Source organism: Stomoxys calcitrans, chromosome 4 (genome assembly GCF_963082655.1).
Source record: "Stomoxys calcitrans chromosome 4, idStoCalc2.1, whole genome shotgun sequence".
NCBI classification, from domain to species: domain Eukaryota; kingdom Metazoa; phylum Arthropoda; class Insecta; order Diptera; family Muscidae; genus Stomoxys; species Stomoxys calcitrans.
The window spans coordinates 89,402,845-89,415,163 of record NC_081555.1 but is presented as its reverse complement, the minus strand read 5'-3'; the positions used below and the strand labels follow the sequence as shown (position 1 = coordinate 89,415,163).

Sequence of the window (12,319 nt, the reverse complement as noted above, 5' to 3'; positions counted from 1 at the left end):
ATTATGCATGGGGTTTTATTATAACTTCCAAAAACTGTGTTTAGTATGGTACAAATCGGTTCATAACCTGGTATAGCTGCCATATAAACCGATCTTGGGTCTTGACTTCTTGAGCCTCTAGAGGACGCAATTCTCATCCGATTTTGCATGAGATGTTTTGTTATGACTTTCAACAAATGTGCTTAGTATGGTGCAATCGGTACATAACCTGATATAGCTGCCATATAAACCGATCTAGGATCTTGACTTCTTGAGCCTCTAGAGGCCGCAATTATCATCCGATTTGTCAGAAATTTTGTACTACGGCTTCTCCCATAACCTTCAACACATTTGTTCAATATGGTTGAATCGATCTATAGCTTGATACAGCTTCCATATAAACCGATCTCCCAATTTTGCTTCTTGAGCCCCTACAAGGCGCAATTCTTATTCGGATGAACTGAAATATTACACAATGACTTCTACAATGTTCAGTATTCAGGGTCCGAATCGGACTATAGCTTGAACTAGCTCCAATAGCATAACAGTTCTTATTCTTTATTCTTTATTTGCCTAAAAAGAGATCCGCGCAAAGAACTCCACAAATGCGATTCATGGTGGAGGGTATATAATATTCGGCCCGGCCGAACTTAGCACACTCGTACTTGTTCAACAGAGCAAAGAGCATTCTGTATATTGAGCAGCTCGGTCAAGTGTGGATGGTAAACTCGGAAAGTGTTAATTATTAAAATTTCGCTTTAAGTTCAAAAATTCTCGTATGTCCAATAACAAAAATTATTAGACCAACTTGCAAATGGTTGCCAGTTACAAAAAATCACAACAAGAATTTCTAAGGTAGATACATTGTTTGGTTCCATTTACGCGATAAAGAAGTATACATCGCAAAGTAGGTATTTAAATGTGCGAAAACAACAAATCCCATAAGTAATTGTTTGTTTTATTTTTAGCATAAAGAATCAATAAACATGAGATTATATGTTCAAAACTCCACAGCGGCAAACATTTTAAAATTGTTTTCAGGGTAATAGTGATGGAAAAAATCCGAGAGCGGGTGAGTACACCAAATACCTCTTAGTTTTTGCGTAGAGGGGCATTCTGTTAACTCTAACTTTAGCTTTAAATGCCAATTTCTGGATATTCTGCTTTTTGTTTTGGGTTGTGGGCTTCGAAAGCTTCCTTCACTTCAAATGGGTACACCGCATCCCTCCCACTTTTTGCACTTTTGGCTTTGGACTTTTTAGTTTTGTAGATCAGACCGCCATGCATTTTTATACCCTCCACCATAGGATGGGGGTATACTAATTTTGTCATTCTGTTTGTAACTCCTCGAAATATTCGTCTAAGATCCCCTAAAAGTCTTTATATTTTTGATCGTCATGACATTTTAAGTCGATCTAGCCATGTCCGTCCGGCCGTCTGTCTGTCGAAAGCACGCTTACTTTCGTAGGAGTAAAGCTAGCCGCTTGAAATTTTGAACAAATGCTTCTTATTAGTGTCGGTCTGTTGGGAATGTAAATGGGCTATATCGCTCCATGTTGTGATATTGCTGCCTTATAAACCGATCTTGGATCTTGACTTCTTGAGCCACTAGATGGCACAATTCATATCCAATTTAACTGAAATTTTGCATGATGTGCTTTATTATGATTTCCAGTGCTGAGTATGGTTGAAATCGGTCCATATCCTGATATAGCTGTCTTATAAATCTATCTGGGGTCTTGACTTCTTGAGCGTCTAGAGGGCACAATTCTTATCTGATTTGGCTGAAATTTGCACAACGTGTTTTGATATGACATCCAACATCTGTGCTAAGTACGGTTCAAATAGGTCTATTATAACCTAACATAGCTGCCATATAAACCGATCTTGAATCTTGATTCCTTAGCCACTAGAGGGCGCAATTCTTATCCGATTTGGCTGAAATTTTGTATAAAGTGTTCTCTAATGACTTCTAACAACTGTGTCAAATATGGTTCGAATCGGTCTATAACCTGATACAGCTCCCATTTAAACCGATCTCTCTATTTTACTTCTTGAGCCACTTAAGGACGCAATTCTTACTTGAATTGGCTAAAAGTTTACACAATTACTTCTACTGTTGTTGTTGTTGTAGCAGTTTATTGTGTACTATCTTTCGTCTGCTTGATTCTGTTGAGTGTCAAGACCCAGGAACTCCGCGGCTAAGATGGGGTGCGTCCACAGGGATCTGGGTCTGAGTCGAGTGGGTCTGGCCGGGCAGTTAAACAGGTGACGTGTATCGTGCGGTCCCTGGTTACAGTCGGGACATACATCTTGCACGTCGGCATCAATCCTAGCTCTGTGGGAATTGAGGCGGCTGCATCTGCCGGAACGTAATTGAGCCAGAATCACTCTGGTTTGCCGGGGGAGGTCGATTTCTTCGGGTGCAATGGGTGGCGGTCGTACTCCAAGGACTACATTCACCCGGTAGCCAGTTAACGCGTCTGCTACCGTGTCTGCATGAATGTTGTTCAGACCCGCTTGATATGCCGCTTGATCTAGAGGTTCTCTCTTATAGCGCTGGACCTCACGCTCTAGATCATGTAGATCTACCTTAAGGCTTCTGGGCGGTGGGTATCTATCCACAAGATGATGATTTGGATGATTTCTGCGATAACAGCCCAAAAGGTATTGCTTAGACAGCATGTAGTTATGTCTTCGCACTGGTAGGATCTTTGTCTCCTGGTGGAGGTGGTCCACATGAGAACTAAGGAGGCAGCCCGTCGCAGTTCGGAGGGCGGTATTCTGACAGATCTGAATATTATTCCACTGCGTGTCACAAAGCTGACGTGACCACACTGGCGCTGCATAACTTACCACAGACCGGCCAATTGCTTTGTACGTGGTCAACAAGGTTTCTTTGTCTGCACCCCAAGTGCTGCCAGCGAGTGACTTGAGGACCTTGTTTCTACTTTTGACTTTATTGCAGATTGCTGTGGCATGTGGGGAGAAAGTGTAGGAGCTGTCAAATGTGACGCCAAGTATTTTGGGACACTTGATGGTCGGAATCAATTCTCCATCGACCATCACAGTCAGCTCAGAATTCACCTCACGCGTATTTGTAGTGAACAGTGTGGCTGAAGATTTGGTGGCGGATATCTTCAGATTTCTTGCAGCGAAATATGAGGCAAGCTCGTTGAGGTAGGCGTTCAACCTATCGCAGATGTCATCAATGGGTGGGGGGCCTGATGCCAGGATCGTACAGTCGTCCGCATATGATACGATCTCTATGCCGTCTGGAGGAGGTGGGATGGAGGAAAGGTAGAGGTTAAACAGAGCCGGAGATATCACCCCGCCTTGGGGAACTCCCTGTTTCACTCTACGGTGTTTTGACTTCTTATCCCTAAATTCCACAAATGACTGGCGACCACACAGATAATTCGCGACCCAACGTTTAAGGCCTGGCTGGAGGGACGTGTTGGCGATGTCCTCAAATAATTTGGCATGGCTGACCGTGTCGAATGCCTTCGATAGGTCCAATGCCACGAGGACCGTCCTATCACATGGCCTGGGTTGATTGAAGCCGCGGCAAATGTGTGTGGTGATGGCATGCAAAGCTGTTGTTGTGCTGTGCAGTCTCCGAAAACCGTGTTGATGCTCGGCGAATGGAAATTCTCCTACGAGGCTCGGGAGGAGTAATGCCTCAAGCGTCTTAGCCACTGGTGAGAGAAGGGAGATCGGTCTGTACGACTCCCCCAAACTCGGGTCTTTACCAGGCTTCAGTAGCGGGATCACTCTGCCCATTTTCCAGACATCGGGAACTATAAGAGTGTTCAATGACAGGTTAAGGACAGTGGTAAGGTACTCAACTCCAGGTAAATCCAGATTCTTCAGCATCAATGTAGAGATTCCGTCGGGGCCCAACGCCTTGGAAGATTTGGCGCCATGGATGACATTCGTAACTTCGCCCACGGTAAATTGTGATGGCTGTTCATCGGCTCGGAGACCACGAATACGGCGAATGGCTCTCCTCCTTGCCCTGTCTCTCTCGGGATGCACGATAAATTGACGGTTGAACAACCTGGCGCATCTCTTCGGATCAGTCACGGTTAACTCGCCAAAAGTGACTGAGGTCCTGTCGTCCCGTCTACCGGGGTTCGAGAGAGACTTAACAGTGGCCCACAATTTGCCTGCACCGGTGCCTAAGTTACATTGCTCCAAGTGTTCCAGCCACAAATTCCGCTTATGTTCGTTGACTACCCTGTTTATTTCCAGATTCAGCTCGCTGATTCTGGGGTTAGCGGGGTCCATAGCACGAATCCCATCACGCTCGTCTGCGAGTACCACTGCTTGCGCCGGGAAATTGGGTCGCACTTGCGGTATTCGACCGGCTGGTATAAAGCGAGCGGCTGCTGCGTTGATGATGTCTCGGAATTTCCTCTCGGCCACAAGCACATCAGAGGGGGGTGGCAGTTCATTGAAGCGGCGATTGGTATACTCTCTGAAGCCAGTCCAATTGGCCTTCTTATAGTTGATGAACGTTCGGCGCTCAGAGGTTATGAAGTCGGGTGGTCGGTCGATGGTGAGGATTATGGGGAGGTGGTCTGACCCCAAAGAGATGACGGCTTGCCAGGATACGTCACTCAGGAGATCAGGGGATGCGATTGAGATGTCTGGCGAGCTGCTGCACCTCCTCGTAATCCTAGTGGGGGCATCCTCATTCACCGTGCAAAACGTGGAGCTATCTATCTGCTCTGCCAAAGCTATGCCACGCTGGTCGTTGCCTAGGGGAGAATGCCATGACGAGTGATGTGCATTGAAATCCCCCAGAACCAGACGACTATGGCCAGATAGCAACCCACTTATGTCGGGGCTGTAGGCCTGGCCATTAATCGGGACACAGCTGCCAACCGGCGGTATATACACGTTGTATATCTCTATCTCGGCAGTACCAGACTTGACTGCTACCCCCATACATTCCATGTATGGGTCACTAGCGTCAAGCGCAGGCGAGATAGGTCTATACTGCACGGAATGGTGTATAACGAAGGCCAATCCCCCACCTCCATTCCTTGAGCGATCCTTACGTAGCACATTGTAGCCGTGACAACTGTGCAAGCTGCAGGTGTTAGTCAGCTTTGTCTCCTGGATCGCTGCGACCGATATGCTCTTCCGACTCATAAAATCCACAATCTCATCAATCTTGCCTCGCAGTCCATTGCAGTTTAACTGCAGGAACGATACATTTCCCGACACTGGCCTGGCAATAGTAGGGCTAGGGTGCTGTCTTTGCATAAATTGCCGTACGGGAGAGGTCGGGGGGGTCACATAGTCCGACGACGAGGACGCCGAAGGCGACGACGGCGACGCTTGTGACCCACTGCTGGCTGTGTTCGCACAGCACCTAGCGACATAGCCAGTATGACTATACTCCCGTAGCGAAGTTAGGCCAGAGCAAGAACGGAAATGTACCCACTCCAAGCACCTGTTACACCTCACCGACACTGACCGATGATGAAGGCGGTTCTGGCAAACGGAACAGAACCAGGGTCCGGGGTTCTTTTCAATCCCGGCACGGACCAAAAGCATACGGAGAAGGCACTCCGGGATGTGCCTCTCCCATGACGAAAAAAGACGAACACGTACACTGAGGCGGCAGCCCTTGCCGATGAAGATTCCATCGGGTCAATCCGGTACGTACAACCGGCTGCCATGGGATTGACTTCTACTGTGGATAATAGTTGCGCACTGTAGGCATAATAAATCAACTCGGAGATCGGTTCACATGGGACCTTTATCTAAACATTGACCTATTTAGGGTAAATTCAGGCACTTGAAGCTTAATAAACATGAGGTTAGGTTAGTTTAGGTTGAAAGGAGTGTGCGGATATTAATCCGCCCCATGCCACTATGGATATACACATAATCCAGTAATCGGCTTGTTGCGCGATATACTAATCTAGTTATTCCATTCGTAGCACCTCGAAATATTCGTCTAAGCCCCCATAAAGTTTATATATTATTGATCGTCTCATCGTTCTGAGTCAATCAAGTCATGCCCGTCCGTCCGCCTGTCGAAATCGCGATAGCGGTCGAACAAGTAGAGCTAGCCGCTTGAAATTTTGCGCAGATACTTAGTATTGATGTAGGATGAAATTTGGATGAAATTGAACATGTTGTGTTCTGTTACGACTTCCAACAACTGTGCCGGATAGGATCCAAATCAGCCTATAACCTATAACTCGGAGATCGGTTCACATGGGACCTTTATCTAAACATTGACCTATTTAGGGTAAATTCAGGCACTTGAAGCTTAATAAACATGAGGTTAGGTTAGTTTAGGTTAAAAGGAGTGTGCGGATATTAATCCGCCCCATGCCACTATGGATATACACATAATCCAGTAATCGGCTTGTTGCGCGATATACTAATCTGGTTATTCCATTTGTAGCACCTCGAAATATTCGTCTAAGCCCCCATAAAGTTTATATATTATTGATCGTCTCATCGTTCTGAGTCAATCAAGCCATGCCCGTCCGTCCGCCTGTCGAAATCGCGATAGCGGTCGAACGAGTAGAGCTAGCCGCTTGAAATTTTGCGCAGATACTTAGTATTGATGTAGGATGAAATTTGGATGAAATTGAACATGTTGTGTTCTGTTACGACTTCCAACAACTGTGCCGGATAGGATCCAAATCAGCCTATAACCTGATATTGCTCGTATGTAAACCGGCCTCTCGATCATCCTTGTTCGGTTCTTAGAAGCTTGAATTTTAGCGGTTTTAACAGAAGTTTGGTACGCAGAATAAAATGATGCCCTTCAAATAAAATGATTTTGTATAAATTTTTATCAGAATCCATTGTGGTGGGTTTCCAAGACTTGGTCCGGCCGAACTTAGCAAACTTTTACCTGTTTTATACTCAAATGTTTATTTTTCATAATTTGGTTAAAAAACCAAACAATAAAACACAACAACCTATGGCAACTTTAGCAGATGATTTCTAAATACAGTGTTGCCAGCTAGCTTCAATAATTTGTCTTTGGGCTTTCCAGGAATAAAAAACCGTTTTTACTTTTCGAAGATTGCTAAGTTAAAAATGAACTTTTTGCCTCTGAAACTGTTCGTGTTCTTGCTGAAACTGCACTTTTGGTTTAAGTGAGTTCGAGAAAAGGTCCGATCCCCAAAAAAAGTTTAAAAAAATTAATAATGATGTACTTACCCGTGCTCCAATAAAACGTGCTTCTAAAAGTTCCTGCTTGCGAGGATCCAAAGCTGCTTGAAATTGGTCCATCTTGTTTCAAGAATATACAAAAAATGCACACCCTAGAGTCTATCTATTCTATTCACACTTTGTTTCTATATATTTTTTAACACTCCAGAAAGTCAGTAATATTATAATTATTGTTTTTTACACTTTTCACAATAGCCTAACGAATTCTTTTTCTTTATAACATGTAAATATTTAAGCCGTCAATTGTTATTAACAAAATTTTTACATTTACAACACTGTAGTCCGGAAACACTCACAACCTTTGTACTAACTGCACGCACCATATTGACGTTTTGTTTTTTTTTTTTGCGAATTTTAAAATAGAAAATCGTTAAAACTTTAAAATTTCCTCCTGTGTTTTATGAAAACACTTCAAAAATATGGCAACAACATTTATGAACAAATGTCAATTGAAAAAATGTAAACAGAGAGTTTACTCTCTCTTGCACAGACTTGCCAAAAACACGCGACCTTCTCTTATTCTATGTTTCGGCTTTGAATCAACACATTTTTTTTTTTGTTTTGGCTTTACCAACACATTGAAATTTGCACAGAGGTTGCCGCAAATGCCGCAGCACTTCTACTGTTTTTATTGGAACACTTTATGTTATTGTGTTGTGCATGTTTGCAGCATTTGTCATTTATTTCACTAATTTCTACTCACTAATGGTGTTCACAATTACCTCAAGTCTATTGAAGTCAAAAGCTTGATACTATAGCGTTTGATTGTTATTTTAATACGCCTATAATACACTTTTCGATTTTCACTTTGAGTTTATTATCGTGACTTCCATTTGTTGTTTCATTCAAGTGCGTTTTCGGCTGCTTACGCTCATGAATGGTTACAATTAATTTACACAAGTACACTCGGAAAGTTTGCAAACAGGTAGATGAGGTGATTATTGAGTTCTACTTTTCTGAATTTGTTTAATAAAAATAGCAATATTTCGATTTAATTAATATTTTGTTTACTTTCGCACCTTTTTTTGCCACAAGATGAGACAACATCATAATTAAACGAAATTAATTAAAGTTCTCTCCAGATTTTTGACAATCCACAGGCATGTGGCCACATTTATGTGAAAGCTTTGGAGGGGTGTTGCCATGTAGCATAGAAGATTAAGTAAATCTATAATGCCATATTATAATGATTTTTGTCTATTGTATAAAAAGCGGGTAGCTTAAAAACTCTGCTGGTAGATGAACAAGACCGTTATACGATCTTGGGCTTTTATCACAAAATGAGTTTACAACTTCTACCGAGTGACCTATAAATTCTGAATGCCCATTCATGGCATCCAGGTTCGGTATTATTATCCAACACCAAAGAGAACATTAGAAATATTCGGCTGTGGTTATTCTCTCCTAATGTAAGACTTTACCCCAAAGAGGTGTAGCACTGCGGCGCACCATTCGGTTGTTATTGTTGTTGTAGCAGTGTGTTATTCACTGAGCCGGCAACCCTTGCCAATGAAGAACTCCATCGGGTCAATCCGGTCTCGGCTATATATATAAGAAGGCCTCTTATCGTTGAGCTTAAACTTAAATCGGACAGCTCTCATTTATATATGAGAAGTGTGCCCCTGTTCCTTAATGGCATGTTCATGGTCAAATTTGCAATTTGCAGTACTTAAATAAAACACAGCTTTTACTTCTCGAAAATAGACGAACATTTGTTGTTGTTGTTGTAGCAGTGTGTTGTACACTTAGACGGCTGCCATGGGATTGACGAAAATAGGTTGTTAACGATAACTAAATTATTCGAAGTTTCGTCTAGATGTCATCATCCAAAAAATGCGAAACTCGTTCGTAATAAGTCGATTACATAATTGGGGCCGTAATTAGGCCCCAGGGGTGCCTTCAGAGGGATCTGATTGTAAGTCGAGTGGGATTGGCTGGACAATTAAACAAGAGGCGTGTATCGTGTGACCCCTGGCCCCTGGTTACGATTGGGACACACATCCAACACGCTGGCGTCAATCGTAGCAGGAAATAAGTAGGCTGTATCTGCCGGAATGATTGAACAATTGAGCCTGTACAACTCTGGTTTGTCGTGAGAGGCTAACTTCTTCAAGTGCAAAAACTGCGTTCACTCACCGAATGCTATTTTGAGGTTCTCTCTTATAGCGCTGAACATCTCGCTCTACATTATGTACATTGGTAGATAAGTGGTGGGCAATTACACACATACGGTTACACATTAATTTGCACGTGCACAAAAATTTAAGCCCATGGGCTTGAAATTGGTATGAACATGAGTTAATCTGCCCACTCCTGATATAGATCCTACATGATATCTCTCGGCAGCGGATGCCTATCCACAAGATTGTGATTATGATGGAGTCTGTGATAGCAGCCTAGACGATATTGCTTAGACAGCAAGTAATTATGCCTCTGCACAGACAGTATCTTTGACTCCTGAGGAGGGGGTCCATATGAAAACTGAGGATACATCCTGTCGCAATATCTAGGACAGCATTCTACAAGATCTGAAAGTTATTGCATTGTGTATTGCTCAGCTGGAGAGGCAGCTGCGGTGTGTTCTCTATAGTTTATCACTAACCGGCCAATTGTTTTGTATGTTATCAACAAAATTTCTTTGTAAGCACCCCAAGTGCTGCCGACGACTATCCATGACTTCGACACAAGTTGCAGTGGCATATACGAAAGGCCTATAAAGGCTGTCAAATTGTGGGTGGAATCCTTCCCACTTCGACTCTCACATCCAAATCCTTATGCATCTCCGCTGACGATGGAGTGAGCGGTGTGGCTAAAGATTTGGTGGTGGATATATTCAAATTTCTTATAGCGAAATAAGCGACAAGTTAGGCGAGGTTGTAATTGAACCTATCGCAGATGTCAATAACGAGGGAGCCTGAGGCCGCATGTTATGATCTCGACACCGTCTGAAAGGTGTGGAATAAAGAATAGGTAGAGGTTTAACAATTGCGAAGATATCTACGAGCCTTAATCCCACGCCAGCCAGTTGTACGTATCGGATTGACCCGATAGAGTCGTTCATCGTCAAAAGCTGCCACTTCAGTGTTCAACACATTGCTACAACAACAACATCATTGCGCCTTGGGAAAAACCCTGTACGGGGTTATTCATATCTCTAAATTCCACAAACGACTGGCGATTACACAGACAATTTGCAATCCAACGCGTTGGCGATGTCCTCAAAAGCATGGCATGACTGACCGTCATATAACATGGCCTAACCTTATTAAGATCACTGCAAATATGTTTAGTGATGGAGTGCAAATCAGTCGTCGTGCTATGACGTTTATAAAACCAGAGCTGTTGATCAGCAAATACAAATTCTTCAAAACAAGGCTCAGAAATAAAATTCATTCAGGCGTCTTGACTACCAAACCATAAACCATATGACGTTTATAAAACCAGAGCTGTTGATCAGCATATAGAAATTCTTCAACTAGGCTCGGAAATAAAATTCATTCAGGCGTCTTGACTACCATCGAGAACGGTCTGCACGATTATCCTTTACTCAGATCCTGTCCAGACTTCCGTATCGGGATCCCTCTGCCTATTTTCCAGACATCGAGAACTTTGAGAGTGCCCATATCTGTGTAATCTACTCGACTCTCGGTAAATCCAGGTTCTTCAGCATCAGTGTGGAGATTCGGCCTGCACTCGGCATACCTGGACGCTTTGACGCTGCGGATTACATTTGAAGCTTTGTCCACGCAAATTGTAATGGTTACCCAGATCTGGGTCATCTACTCGACTCTCTGTATATACAGGTTCTTTAACATCAGTGTGGAGATTCCGTCTGCGCTCGGCGTACCTAGACGCCTTTACGCTGCGTACTACATTTGAAACTTCGTCCATGCAAATTGCGATGATTGTTTATCGGTTCGTAGACCTCCTTCACTCTTAGGATGTCACTCTTAGGATGATCAATAAATAAGTGGTTGTATAACCTAGCGCATCTCTTCGTATCAGTCACTGTCGCCAAAAGTGACTACGGTCCTGTGATCCCACCCACAGTGGGTTAAAAGTGACCTAACAATAGACCACAGCTTGCCAGCTGTACAGCTTCTCTTCAATTTTTAAGTATTTAGAAGTAAGAGACTTTAAAATTTAGAAAAAATCGCACACATATCCGCATCCATGGTACAATTAAGTGGTAGTGTCATTAACACAACAACAAAACTCTACCCCCAACGAAACTACCTTGAGTGGCTAATGCCGTAAATTAAAATGTCAAAGTGGTTTTAGAAAAAAACTTTGTTTTATAACATGACTCGAATCCTGGCGAGACCATCAAAAAAAATTTCAACGGTGGTTTTCCCCTCCTAATGGTGATAACATTTGTGAGGTACTATGCCACCTAAAACTTCTCCCCAAATAGGTGTCGGACTGCGGCACGCCGTTCGGACTCGGCTTTAAAAAGGAGGCCCCTTATCATTGAGCTTAAACTTGAATCGGACTGTACTCTTTGATATGTGAAAAGTTTGCCCCAGTTCCTTAGTGGAATTTTCATGGGCAAAAATTGCAAATTTGCAAATTTTGCGCTTAATATAAGTCAATCTGCTTTATTTGTTTTAATAAATTGTATGTTAGGACTCATATCTATCTATTAGTGGGAATAATCAAAAAAATAAAATAATTGGTCCCATTAACGTACCATTAATTTAAAGTTAGATTTCCTTGGTTTTATTTACCTGCAACGCTTGCATTTTCAGGCGTTTTTCTTCAAATTTTCCAGTATTGATAATAAACAAAGCCATTGTGCAAAATTTCAGCCAAATCGATTAAGTATTGCGCCCTTTAGGGACTCAAAATGTAAACTAGGGAGGTCAGTTTATAGGGGAGCTATTTCAGTCTATAGACCTACTGGGACCATATTTAACACGTAGGTCTAGGTCATAGGAGATGCCGTTGTACAAAATTTCAGCCAAATCGGATAAAATTTGCGCCCTCTATATAGCAGCTATATCAGGTTATGGACCGATTTGAACCGTACTTAGCACAGTTGTTGGAAACCATAACGAAACACGCCATGCTTTCATTTCAGCCAAATCGGATAGGAATTGCGCCCTCTAAATGCTCAAGAACTCAAGAT

At 42.9% G+C, this 12,319-nt stretch overlaps 1 protein-coding gene across 1 annotated transcript in view; it reads right to left on the bottom strand.

Moving 5' to 3' along the window:
• The window catches only part of LOC106085715 (serine/threonine-protein kinase tousled-like 1), a 593,262-nt gene extending 585,974 nt beyond the window's left edge, over positions 1-7,288 (bottom strand). The window contains exon 1 of the mRNA XM_013250087.2: positions 7,180-7,288. Coding sequence (XP_013105541.1) covers positions 7,180-7,251 — 72 coding nt within the window. The 5' untranslated portion in view covers positions 7,252-7,288. The remainder of the gene's footprint in view (positions 1-7,179) is intronic.
• Positions 7,289-12,319: the final 5,031 nt, after the last annotated feature.